Source organism: Candoia aspera, chromosome 10, assembly GCF_035149785.1.
Source record: "Candoia aspera isolate rCanAsp1 chromosome 10, rCanAsp1.hap2, whole genome shotgun sequence".
NCBI lineage: Eukaryota > Metazoa > Chordata > Lepidosauria > Squamata > Boidae > Candoia > Candoia aspera.
In genome coordinates this window covers 2864646-2878254 of record NC_086162.1, presented here as the reverse complement: position 1 = coordinate 2878254, position 13609 = coordinate 2864646, and the positions used below count along the sequence as shown (strand labels likewise).

The window sequence follows — 13609 nt, the reverse complement described above, 5'->3', positions numbered from 1 at the left end:
AAAAGGATTTCTATTAAAGAGTCTGCATCTTGCATGGAAGTTGCATATGTAATATATTAGCTAAGAAGGATTGCTTATAGACATTGTACATCAAGTCAGATTGCAAACAAGAGACCCAGTTTGGTCTGGTAGTTAAGGTGCTGGGTTAGAAACCAGGAGGCTGTGCGTTCTAGTCCTGCCTTAGGCGTGAAAGCCGGCTGGGTGACCTTGGGCCAGTCACTCTCTCTCAGCCCAACTCACCTCACAGGGTTGTTGTTGTGGGGGAAATAGGAGGAGGAGGGAGTATTTGCTATGTTCACCGCCTTGATTTATTTATAAAAATAATGATAAAGACGGGATGTAAAATAAATAAATAAATAATAAACATATATATGAGAAATGTGCACAAATTGTAGTGCAAACTTTTAAAGAAAATTCAAACTACTGAGTTTGGAAGGGAGGAACTTGCAGATAAAAAGGAAGCAGATTCAACCAACCCAAATACATATCTGTTGCAACATTGCTGCCCCTGAGAAATTTGTTTTGCTGCCCAAAATGAAGGAGCAGTTATTGGCCATGTAGATAGTGGTATGTTGCACAAACAGCTCTTGACATCTCTCTAGAACAGGGCTCAAAATAATCTATTATGCTGGCCATAAAAACTCCAGCTATTTTATGGGGGTGGGTGAGGCACTCCCCACTACATGTTTTAAGGCAATAGAACTAAGATCATCATCACAAAACCCCCCAAACTTCCATTTGAATATGACAGTCTACAGAGCTACTAGCTGCATAATGCATAATGCTGAGTTGAAAATGTTTAAAATCCTGGTTTGTTAAGCCCTAGTGGCCTGATTCACATATAACACTAAGCCATGATGCTTAGTGTTTGCCAAAAGCAAACAAACTACATAATGGTATAGTGTTATGTTCATCCAGCCCAGGGAAAATAGAGCAGGAGATGAATAGCTGTTCCACTTAAAGAACTGCAGATATCCTTTGCCCAATTCTAGGGGCCCTTTTCTCACCACTCCATAACTTGGGTCATGGGGGTGGCATTAATGTGTTGCAGGAACAGTTTAAAAAGTTAATTGATACAGTCAACCAAATGTTGTGGAATTACGTTTAGCCCAGAACTGGTAGATGTTAAACTAGCTCTACCCACTCAGTTATCTTGTGGGGCACCAAAGCCTAAGCAATTGACTTGTTTTTGCCTACTTAGTCCTTCAAGAAAAGGAGCAAGAGAGAGCAGCTGAATAAGCAAGTCACTCAAGTCTCAGTTGCTCAAGTTTAGCCATTTGTTTCCATTGTGGCAGCACAACATTTTGCTTCTCTTTACCAAAAATGCAGATTAGGAAAGGTCTCCAGAATGTTGTGCTTCTGTCACTGGGCCACTTCCCCTTTTCCTAGCTAGGTCCTTCCAGATGTGTTGGACTGCATTTCCGCTGGGAATTATGGACGTCACAGCCCAGCTCCTCTGAAGGATGCCAGGTTGGGACAGGTTGAGCCACATGAAACCTCCAAGGAGTCCTCTGGAGTCAGTCTCAGAGTATGCTAATTCCTGCTGTTCATATGACAGCCTGCTATCAGTGCAAGATTGGATGCCAGTCAAGAGACAAGTTCAGGCCAAACCTGAGCAAGGAACTGGAGTTCAGCCATCGTCAGGATGGGATGATTGCATCTGGCCCATTGCAAGCACTCTCAAAGCCGCTTCCAACCATAATTTGGTTCTCCAAAAGATAAACCTGCTTAACACTCTCAAGACACCTGGTTCATCTGACATCGACTTAGTGCAAAGTAAGCAATATTGTGCCTACCAACTGTTTTTGACTACAATTCCCACCATTTTTGACGGGCTGATGGCAACTGAAGGCCAAAAGATCTTGACAGTAAAATATTCCCTTAGTTGATGATTGTGTGGACCTAGCCATTTTGGTTCATAGAAATAGAGTTCATGGCTTAGTATTTTAGAAGCCATGGCTTAGTAGTGCAGTTACTCAAAGAAAGGCCATTTTTTGCACCAACATACTTAATATGAAGACCCAAGTGATAATATTTTCTAAAGTGGGCCCCTTCCTCTCAAACTTAAAGTGAAAATAGATTTTATATAAGCACCACAAGACCCACTTGCAATCCAAATGCCCGTCTCTTTTCCAAGCAGTTTCAGCAGCTCTGAGAAGGCAGGATTCAGGGACTTTTGCTTTGCGGCTGCCACTTGGGAACTCCCTTGGCCACTGAGAGCAGAGCTCTGCAAAACTTTGGGAAGACAATGGGTGGGGCAGGGAGTGCAATTTTCCACACAACTTAGTAATTCTGCTCCCTGTCATGTGGAACACTTGCTTCTTGATGCCTTATCGTAGATTAATATAAACAAATCACGGCTCATTGCCTTTGCAGATAGGCTCATCGTGGTCTGGATTTTACATGGGAGCGAGTTGGGCTAGTTTGTGTGTTGTGAAGAGGGGTATTGCCTCAAATTCACCAATCCTGTGACCCTTCAGTGACACTGACCTCCAATACTGCCAGCATTGCTAGATCACCCTTTGAACACTGCATCTCTCAAAGATGTGCACCTAATAGCATTGCTCTGCAGGATCAGGCTGAAGATGACCTAAATGCAACATTTCATTTCCCACTGAGAGTCCTCTGGAGCCCTTCCGACACCTGTACGCCCAGCAGCCACCCCTCGCCCCAGTGGGGGCCCTTACAGGCAGTTCCTTTGGAGCTACTATTAGCAACAGATGAGTAAAGGAAGGAGGCTGCGTGGGTTTTTTAAAGGCATTTATGGTGGAGACTGTAACCTCCTAGGCAACAAATCCCATAATTACATATTCTGTGGAGAAAAAAATCCTTCCATTCATTTGTCTGGGAAGTTTTGCCAGCCAACTTTTCCAGAAGATGCTATTATTGTGCAGTTCTGCCAAGATTACTTTCCAAAACGATAGCAGCTGTTCTGCCTACGCCAACACCAACTTTACAGGACCTCATCAGCACCAGGAAAAGGGAACAAAACCATCTTGTGGCTGTTTCTCTGAGGTGTTTGTTCTGTACCACAGAGGTCCCAAACAGGACCCAGGAACTTTACATCCCACAGCTGAAAGACAGCCCTAGCTCACACTTAATGCAAAGATGTGAGCAGATTGGTGGGGTTGGGTGTGGCATGACACAAGCAGAGACTTTATAACTTAAGCCTTAGTGCACTTGTGACACTAATGTCTGTTGGAAGCAGAGTCTCAGTTCATAAACACAATCTTTAGAGATGAAACACACAGGTCCAGTTTTGACAACTCATTTCTCCAGGTCAAGAAGAGGTGAAGGTGTTAGGGGAACTCCAAAAGGAAGTTAGACAACCTAGTTAACCACCTTCAAGGGGGACACATTTAGCCCCAAACTAGGGCTGCAAAAATCTGGATGAGCACAGGATGGCAGCAGAGGTGTTCTAGTGGTTCATTGCTGCCATCCTGCAGCTGTCTGGAATTTACTCAAACAGACCCAGCCTTGCATGGGGCTGAACTATCTCCACCCAGCAGGGGTGTCCGTCAAAAAAGCCAGGATGTGCTGTTGCTGTGCAATTCAAGTTCTGACTCTTTTTGACGTGTCATGTCTGCAACACATGTAAAAGGGGATGGGGTTCAATCGCGCACTGTAGCTATTTTGGTGGGTGCCCCACCATCCACATCCCAATCCTGGGAACTCCCCAACCTCCCCAGTTTGCCTGCCTAGTCCTCCCCGAAACAAACCTGAAACTGACCGGCTCCCCAAACTGGCTGGCTGCAGGGGCTGATCAAGCCCCTTGCCCCAAATGGCTTTCGGGTACTTCTCTAGCCACCCCCACAACCAGCAGCAGCTCCAAAGAGGAGAAGCAGCAGGGAGCTCCTGGCACCCAACTTCCAACCATCTGTCCGTCTGTCCATTGCTAGACACTCCCAAAGGCTGCTTTTGGCTGGGAGCTGCTTATAGGCCTGGCTTCGGATATCGGGGAGAGGATTGGTGTCTGCTCCACTTCCTGAGCCCAGCTGTGTGGCCCAGCTGCTTGGGGGCTTCAGGTTCCTTGCATGTTTCCCTCTTGCCCCTTCCGTCTGCCCTGATTTGGCCCAACTGGGGTGGAGTTGGGGGTGCAAAGTGGGAGTCTTTTCAGTGTTCCCACTGCTGGTGTTCTGCTACCTGTAGCCACCATGTGCACTGGGCCCAGGAGGAGTGGTCCTCCGGGAGAGGCAGTCGGAAGAAGCTGGAAGGGCCCATGAAACAGGGTTTGCAGAAGCGCTGAGCCCTCTCTGTTCCTTCCACACTCAGTACCTCTGAGCCTTAAGCAAGCTAGTGATGGAGCCACTGTCAGCAGCACTGGTTTTATTTCAGTACAATAGCTTACTGGAATCTTCTTACTATTAATATGATTGAATATTGTAATTGTTCTGGATTGTTTCCCTGGCAGATTCAGCAGCATACAATAAGATGAAGAAATAAGATAAACTCAGCATGCCTAAGCTTCAGACCCAAAGGGCACCCTCCTCCCCTCCGCTCAAGAGCAGCTATGAGCAATCAGGCATTTTTTGCTTCCAGTATCAACAAATCATTTTCTTGCTCTGCCAACCAGTGGCTGTGGTTACTGCTGACGGAAAAAACAAGCGGCATCTTTAACCTCAGCTGCAGTTTGCGCCTTTCAAGAACCATGATTAAAACAAAACTGAAAGCTGATCTTTCCTGCAAGAGAAGTGCAATGGGCCTGAGCCCTGCACAGGCATCGGTTTGGCTTCTCGCCATGTGCAGACCCATCCCTCGCACCTGCACCGTGAAAATCCACCACGGACGTGCTGGACTTCAGGTTCTGTAAGTTCCAGCATGGAAGGATATGGAAAACTCAGGTTAAGAAAGACTGCACTAGACCACACTGCTAAATGACTACGTAATTCAAAGTAAACCATTTTAAAGGTAATTAGGGGAAATTAAAAGGCAAGTGTGCTGCAAAAAATACATGTAATTTTATAGAAGGAAAGATTCTGTACAAAAGAGATTTCTAACAGCTTTACAGTTCTGAATGCAGAGACGCGTAATACAGACTTGGACTGAATCTTCAGAAACGTGATCCCAAACAGGCTGCATCCAGAGTGAAGCGAGGCTGTGCTCGGCGTTCCTCTTGCCAGTGTTCCCAACCAGCGTCTGCTTGCAGCCACTCAGGCGAATTCACCGCAGTCAGAGACAAGGACTTTTTGCTTTGGCTTCCCATCTTTGCTGCCTTGAGCCTTCAGAGGGAGAGAGAAACGGGATGTGGAAGAGAGATGCAAAACCAGGCCACTTGTTCACAGAGGCTCCTCCCTTACCTCGATTTGCCGCACCACGTCCATTCCTTCGGTAACCTCTCCGAAGACCACGTGCTTCCCATCCAGCCAGTCAGTCTTGTCACAAGTGATAAAAAACTGGGAGCTGTTCGTGTTGGGACCAGAATTGGCCATGGACAGCAAACCTGGAAAGACACAATGGACTTTGTGTCCCCAACCTCTTGCACGGGAAACTTCTGGGATAATCCAGGGTTGGGGACAACTCCTGGTCAATGTAAGCAACAGCTGGAATCCTAGTTCAGCAAATTTGGGGCAGCTGCTGGTTCCTTCCTCTGTTATAGGCCCTTGTAAGAAGGGCAAAGGCTCAGAAAGGGGCTCTGGCGTTGAAAGAACTTCATGCTCAAAAGAACCTGCTTGGGGCCCTGACAAAAGATTGACAGGGGAAAAAGCCCCCAGCATTGCAATTCTTGCCACAGAAGCGCCTGTACAGTCAACCATTTCCTTCCACTCAGTGTGGCTTGGAGAAATGGAATGCAATGGCTCGAATGCTCAAACTAACATATGCACAAACATGCAATCTGTCAGCTGTGCGGTAACCCCGCAGAGGGATTTGGATTCTCTTTTGTAGAACCAAGTCTTTTCAGAGGCAGGAGTGCTGGGCACTTAAGCCACACAGAAAGCGAAGGATGAATGGAACAGAGCTGACCAAGCAGGGTGAGAAGACTTAGTGGCCTTCGCATAAGGTCAAGGCACGTTTGGGTGCTGACCCCAGGCCCAGACAAGTGCAGACACGGCGCCACCACATGGACCGGGACTGGGTCTCCTGCTTTCCTCAGCAGCCCCACCACATCCTACCTGGCCCTGTGTGCTTCAGGATAAAGTTTTCATCGTCAAACTTCTTCCCGTAGACAGATTTCCCTCCGGAACCATTGTGGTTGGTGAAATCTCCAGCCTGGCACATGAACTGGGGGATAATTCGGTGAAAGCTGCTTCCCTTAAAGCCGAAGCCTTTCTCGTGCGTGCAAAGGCAGCGGAAGTTCTCTGCAAGTCAAAGGGCAGGGTGGGGAAGGAAGAAGCAGGAATGGTGACGGAGAAGGGTGGAAACTTTTACTTGTGTAGAACATCATCATGCATAAAAATGGGGTCTTGGCTGCAGTCCTCAGCTTGTGGAACTCCCTTCTGAGCACATGCCTGGTCCTTCCTTATCCACTGTAAACCAATTAAAACCACTTTCAGCTTGGACCACTCTCAATTAGTACTGTTGCTCTCTTGAATTCCAATTGTTTCAATTGCTGCTTGGGATTCAGAGCCTTGTCACTTGGTTAAATGGATCTTACCTTTGTTTTAGGTTTGCTCTTTATGCCTTGATCTTTAGCCCTATCTTGCAAGGGCTTTGGCCCAACAAAGAAAGTATATAGAGGTGATAAATTACAATTTGTGGCAGTTAAGGGGAGTACTATTTTAACTGAAAATCAAACTTATTTCTGGAGGGATCATTCTACCAAATGACTCTTTAATGAACTATAAACATAAAGCTAAAAGCGAATGCAACTCATAATTATTTTTTAAAAAAAAACAAGCATCCAGTATGTACAGAAATGGAGAGAAAAGTGCTGAATAATCACTTCAACACAAATCCTGTAAGTTTAAAAAAGAAGCAAGGAAAACCACATCCTTCAGTCTTTACCAAGGTGCAAACGAAATATTGCTACAAGGCTGGGACAAGCCAGAACTCTTAAAATAGGAACGATATTGAGTTTTTCACCACAGGAGTTAAGGCTTAGGAATTTCTGTGATGAAAAACTCAAGATTTTTCTTATCTTTATTTGCTGGATTCAAAGCTTCTTAGCCAACATAACAAAATCTACAAAATACTTCCTGGATGATTGAAAAGGGCTAGCTAACTAATCTCTGGGATGACTGTGTGAAAAAGCCTATAGCAGAAGGGAAGAAGAACTGATCCCCCTCGATCCCATCTCCATCACAATTCCCATCAATAAAAGTTGCCTGAAAAGTCAGCTGCAGTAGCCTGAACAAAACCCCTAACACGGAAACCTGTACCTCGTTTCTAAGTGGGCACACACTTGTGGTACAGAATCAGAGGAACTAGCATGCATCTGATGATCTAACCTTGTTTCTTGGTTTGCTGTCCCCTCTTTGTGCTCTCCAGAGGTGTTGACAATGTGGTTTCCGTAACACCCTACCGCTATGATCAACACATCTGGAGGGCACCACAAGGAACAATCTTCCCCACCCTGGCACCCTCCAGATGTATCTGGACTGCAACTCCCAAGCCAAAAGGACCACCAGACATGTTGGTTGTCCTGAAGCTGCAGCTGCAGCACCTGGAGAGGCCCGGGGTGAGGAAGGGTGTCACTGGATAAAAGAGGTCTGGATGATTCCCCGATTTCTTCCTGTCTCTTAACAGGAGAAACCTCCCAATTCTGGACAGAGACTTAACACTGCAAGTTCCAGTAGCACAAGAGCAATATGAAAAAGCCACGGACCATGAACGTTCCCACCAAGCACAAAAGATTCCTTTGCTTCTTACCAGCGGTCATAGGGACAATATCTGACCGCAAGAGAATGTGCAATCGACCAGCGGGTTTATTTCCAATCTTGATGTCCATGTAAACCTGGGGGTTGGTCCTGGATTTTTTCACCGGTGGTTCCCCCTAACAGAAGAGAAACAGAGCTTCTTCCATGGATCCAGAAGATGGCTATGCATGAGCTGTTTTCCTTCTTCATCTGCTTTAAGAAGGCATCTAAGAAGGGGATGAGGTGAGAACCACTGTGATGCAGTGGTTACACAGCCAAATGACTGGGAGGATCCAGGTTCAAATTCAGTTGTGGAACCTCAGTAGGTGATTCTGGACAAGTCACTCCCTTGATTTCCCCCTCACTCCAGAGCTTCTGGGAGGAAAATCTGGTGGGAGTGTGCTATATATGCCATCTTAGCATCTGGAGAAAATGCAAGATAACAATAAATAATGCAACCGCATGCTCATGTACAGCCACAGAGGCTTTGCAGACTAAATTTGGGCCCAGCTCACTGAAAAAAAGCCCACATTTATGCGAACCTATCACAGCCCCCAAAAGGTCTTTGGATAAGATGAGCATCCTGGCAGACAGAAGCCACCAAGGGCCACAAGTCCTCTTGCCAAGGGATGCCTCTGTACCTCTTGAACCTCTGACCGGACTGCCACTGATCCCTCTTCTTCCAAATTCTCCTCAAGCGTCTTTCCCGAAAATTTCTTTAGCCAGTCATCATCTGACCAGACTGTCATGGAAAAGCAGGAAAAGTTCAGAAGGCTTGTCAACTGATGGCCAAGTTAAATGATAAGACAAGGAGATCTGAAGGGCTTCTCTCAGAACAACCACAAGTGTGTGGGCTGGAGTTTCCTCCTGATCTCAGACTCTGCTGCTCACCTGGACGGGAAGAACCTTCTTTGATCCTCATTGGCTTGGCCAGGTTGACGCGGATGGTCCTCCCAAAGAGCTCGGACTCGTTCTAAATGGAGGGGAGGAGGAGAGGTGTCACTGCCTTCTACTCTCTTGCCAAGGAATTCAGCTCATATCAGTGCTGCGTTCCTGTCTCCCGCAACGATCATCTTGAATCTGGTTCCAGGGCATTAGCAGTCCCACCCAGGTCCGTATCATCTGCACGTCTGCCTCCACTGCTCTAACTCCCCTTTTGCACAGCTCCACAGAAGGACTTCCTTGGACTCCCTTTGGAGCCTGCCTGGTTTTAAGGCTGGATTTGAAAAACCCAACAGGATCGCTTCTTGGCCTTTGGGCTACAGTCAAGTGTAGAAAAACCTGACAGGCTGAAGCAGTAGTTCTTCAGGAAACGGGAAGCAAGGAGGTACCAGCCTTTTCTTTTCCATGGCTTCCTGAAAGGGAGGCACGTCAGTGGGGTTGCTCACCTTCAGAAGCCAAGAAGGAAGACCGGCTGTTTCTCACGAGAGAAACCCGAGAAAGGCTTTGCCTCTTCTGATGACCTTAAACACTTGCACAGAAGGGAAGAAAGTGTTTGAACTTGCTGCAAAACGAAATAAGGATTTACGGATAAACCTACCATGTTGTCAATAGCGGCTGCAGCATCCTAAAAGAAAGCAAAGGAATAATTGAAGGTGGAACATCCCCCTAAATAGCTCTTCCTCCTTTGGTGCGGTCATGGTAACAAGTACTGTACTGACAGAAACAACCATGAGGTGAGCAAGCTGGAAGAAGCATGCGCACGGTCCTCGAGACCTTGCTAGGCCTACAGAAACCTTTTAGTAAGCCAGCTTCTAATCCCCACTGCTGCACCATTTGCATTTTTGGTAGCAAAGGAACACATGCTAAGGTTTGAAGAATCCCAAAGATGGAAGTGGTTGGAAACATCAACCATCTCCCATTTGCCAGCCTAGAAACACCTTCTTTCAAGCCAGACCCCACCGAGTCAACCGGGCAAAACTGGCCTTCAGACGGGTCCACAGTCTGATGACTGACCCATGCCATTTCCAAGAATAACGTCACCTGTGCAACTGGATTTTGTGCAGTCCCTCCCAACGCTCAGGGAGTTCACCCTCCCACCTGACCCCACACAGGGAGCGGAAGAATGAGGAACCTTTGAAAAGTCTGAAAACGCCCTTCCTGGCTCACCTCGGCCAGCTCAAATTCAATGAAAGCGAAGCCTCGATGTTTTTCTGCAGATACAAGGGAAACGCCAAGTCAGTACTTGAGGAAATGGTGGACGTGCTCAATACTCACCCTGATATGGAGATCAGCAGCAACTTTTGGGGCTCTTTGCAAAAAGAGACGGGATGTGTGTGTGTTGGAAGAGTTGAGGCAGCAGTTGCAACCATTTTGACACCCACGCCATCCTGTCTCCTGTTCACCCCCACCCCTACAAAGGCACCATCCTCCCCTCCAACCAAGTTCTGTCCTGGAGCAAAGACAGAGCCCAACCTGGCTTTTACTCTGCCCAGTCCAAGCTTCTGCGATCTGTTTTCCAGCCTCCAAGTGAGGATTTAAGACTATGGGAGGCTGAGGAAAGGATTTGGCCCGCCTTGTTTAATTTTTGGTTGAAGTTAAACCCGGCCCCCACCTCCAGGGTAGTGAGGGGCTGAACACTTACTCTTTTACGGGCGTATTTCTCTACCGCCCCCAACAGCCCATGCAACTTCCCGGCTTTGCGGGTTGGCCTTGCTAGCGGGGCCTGGAGGCGGGGCCGAAGACAGGCCACCACCGGCAGAGGATCCTCGGTCCAAGCCGTGGCAAGCAGGGCGGAAGGCCCCGCCGGGATCCTCACGCCGGCGCAATGACTAGGAGAGCCGGTCCTTAGGCCGGGGCGAGGCCTTCTCCCACCAACAGGCCGGCCGGCCGACCATTCCGCCGGGGGAGCCCGCGATCGAGCCCTCTTCGGCGGGGCCACCGGGCTCCGCCCCCCCGCCGCCCCCCCGCCAGCCAGCGCCGGCCCTCACCGGTCTCGTAGTCAAGCGGGATCTGGATGTCGGTGAGGTCTCCGAAGGGGATGAAGGCCGCGTGCAGCACCCGCTCGTCCACCTCCTCGGCCAGCCCACCTGCAACGAGGCGAGGCCCGCCCGGGCGAGTCAGCCCGCGCCCGCCCGACATCCCCCCCCCGCGCGCCGCCGCCGCCGCCGCCGCCGCTCACCCACATACAGCACCCGCTTGCTGGAGGCCATCGCCCGCCGCGCCCGCCTCGCCAGACGCCACTTCCGGGCGGGCCGGGCCGGCAGGGCGCCCCTGGAGGCGGGAGGTCCGGCGCCGGCCCCGCCACGACCCTCCGCCTTCCTGGGGCCGCGAGAGCGCCCCCCCCGGCCGGCCGCCCCCAGGAGCCCCAGCCCTCCCAACCGACGGAGGCGCGTCCTCGCCCGGGTTCAGGGAACGGGCAGGCCCGAGTTGCTCCGCGCCGGCTGAGACCCGCGGGCCCTTCTTGGGCGGCCTCCAGCAGAGCCGGTTTGCGCCCGTGTGGGTGCCGCGGGTTTCCTCAGCCGACCTCGGCCAAGAGCCCCGGGTTGCTTGGGGGCCTGCGCCGCCGGACTCGCACGTCCGCTTCTCCGGCCGACGTGGGTGTCCTGACGTGATCGACGGGCCTTGGGTCCCGCGAGGGTGGCCGAAAATAAGTCCCCGCCGGCCTGGCGGCCGACCTTCCCTGCAGCCGGCGGGACAAGATCTCAGCCGCAGCCGGGAGGCCACGGAGACGTGGCGGGCTTCCGATGGAGCTTTTTGGAGGTCCCAGAAAGGCGCATTAAAATTGCCGCAAATAGATCAGCGGACGGAACTTCATTGGTGGGGTATAAGCCCCCTTTCTTTCGACGTCAGCGTCAAAGAAAAGGGCCCCAAAGAGCCTTTTGTGGGGGCAGATCAAGGGACGCGATTAGGTCAGATTAGGTGTTAGCCGAAAGCGCTACTGCCGATCGGACTGGAAAGCTTCCTTCCTGCTGGCTAACAGAAGAGGCCTTTCCCCACTTTCAGCTGCGACACAAAGCCCCCCGGCCATCTCCGGGGCGCCCCAAGACGCCGCCTCCCTCTGAGCCAGGCAGCCTTAAGCCCTCCTTGGCAGCTCACATCGAACAAGCCAGGATAGTTCTGATGCCCTTCACAGCCAGGGGGCTCTTAGGGGTGGGATTTGCCCAAGTCTCTTGCTGCTTTAGGCTGGGCAGGCATGCCCCTCCTCCGGTTCCTGGGGATGGTCTTCCAGGGCAGCAGGGGAATCCAGGTCTCTCAAACCCGGCTCCCACCCAGCACCTGCCAGGTTTCCATTCCAGTCCCCAGCTAGGACAGTCGGATCCGCTTGAATAGCAGCCGCGGGGGAGTCCTCTATCTGCTGGTTCACAGAGAAATTCTCCCTGCGCTGGTCAGCTGTTATTCAGGATGCTTTTGAACATGGCTTAACACTCTTCTGGAACGGTGCTAAACCCAGCTGTCATTTGAGAGTCAGGCTCCCGTTGAATGAAAACACAAAATCACAAGTGAGTTTTGACACATGGCCTAAAGCCAGCAAACTTAGCCACTCCCTGTCTTTAATATGCTTGATAATCTAAAGGAGGACAGCATGGTTGCCTGTCCTTGGTCTGTCATAGGGTAAGCACTGCTAGTAGGGACAACTTTGATTTGTGTTTCTAATCCTATGTTAGTTGTTCAGAGTTGCGATTTGAGAATCTGACAGCCATATAAACTGCACGCACGCATGCATATTACACTGGTATAGTTTTCTGCTGATTTCAGGACTGAAAGAGAGCACTTTAACCCAGGTCCTGAGGAAGAGCCTAGAACCTTCCTTTCTCATTTTTTAATTCGTTCAATCATGTCCGATTCTCGGAGACTGCCTGGACCAGTCCCTGCAGTTTTCTTGGCAAGGTTTTTCAGAAGTGCTTTGCTATTGCCTCCTTCCTAGGGCTGAGAGAGAGTGACTGGCCCAGGGTCATCCAGCTGGCTTTGTGCTTAAGGTGGGACTAGAACTCCTAGTCTCCCAGTTTCTAGCCTGGTGCCTTAACCATGACACCAAACTGGCTCTTATTATTCTCATGTTAGAACCCAACAAAATGAAATGGGGAATTCAGGAGTAAAAGTATTCCATATAGTTCATGTTTTAATTGGCATTTGCTGCCACAGGAGGTGATAAATACTGTAGCTTTAGAGGATTAGGTGCCTTCAGAGATGGAGAGAAGCCAATCAGGCTAGGAGCAGCCTCTTCATCGTTGCTAGGGAGCCACGGCAGGGGACAACCGACACTTCCCAGCAGCAACTGCTCAACCCCAACCGCAAATAAAATGCCAGATTATTTAGGCCTTTTCTCTGATCCAGCAGAATTTTTTTTTCTTTAACTAAAAATCGTCAATAAACAGATTAAAAAGCATCTTTACCAGATGAACTGCTAGAATTGAGAAAAAAGAGTTGAGAAATAAATTACTAAATGAGAACAGATTATAAATTTTTCACTGTTTTTTTTTTTCTTCTGATCCTCATTTGTACCCAAGAGCTTGGATATATACTCAGCAGATTCGTATGCCTCAGATTAGCAGTTTCCTGAAGTGTGGGGCAAATAGCATTGGAATATTCTTTACACTTGCCACACATAGCTTGTTAGGTGGCATGAGGGTCATCAAGAAGCATACATTCAAACTTGCTGAAACAACCAGAACTAGTTGATCCTCAAGAGAGTTGTGCTACTCACAGATTATGAGTCCCACATAAAGCTACCTGAAAGAGCAATGTCTTAGTCCAGCTGCTAGTGGGTGTCCTAGCAAGAAGGGACCCAGGCGGAAATTGCCCTCTCAGGGTTTCCATTCAGTTCAATGGGGTTGCACTAGAATCCCCAAAGGACTGCAGAGACAGGCAGGCAA

General features: G+C 49.3%; 1 protein-coding gene across 3 annotated transcripts in view; it reads right to left on the bottom strand.

The window, feature by feature from the left end:
- The window catches only part of PPIE (peptidylprolyl isomerase E), a 338541-nt gene extending 327516 nt beyond the window's left edge, over positions 1-11025 (bottom strand). The window contains exons 1-10 of one of the 3 annotated variants that reach the window (XR_010068500.1): positions 10915-11025; positions 10724-10822; positions 9903-9946; positions 9334-9360; positions 8685-8766; positions 8435-8535; positions 7807-7930; positions 6111-6296; positions 5298-5440; positions 5071-5219 (exon numbers count right to left, since the gene is read on the bottom strand). Coding sequence is in view for 2 of the 3 variants with exons in the window: in XM_063311726.1 (XP_063167796.1) it covers positions 5151-5219; positions 5298-5440; positions 6111-6296; positions 7807-7930; positions 8435-8535; positions 8685-8766; positions 9334-9360; positions 9903-9946; positions 10724-10822; positions 10915-10945 (906 nt within the window). In the remaining variant the exon portion in view is untranslated. Of the gene's footprint in view, positions 1-4936; positions 5220-5297; positions 5441-6110; positions 6297-7806; positions 7931-8434; positions 8536-8684; positions 8767-9333; positions 9361-9902; positions 9947-10723; positions 10823-10914 lie in introns of those variants that run through there. The other 2 variants (XM_063311726.1, XM_063311727.1) reach the window with 2 other exon arrangements.
- Between the last annotated feature and the right edge of the window lie 2584 nt (positions 11026-13609).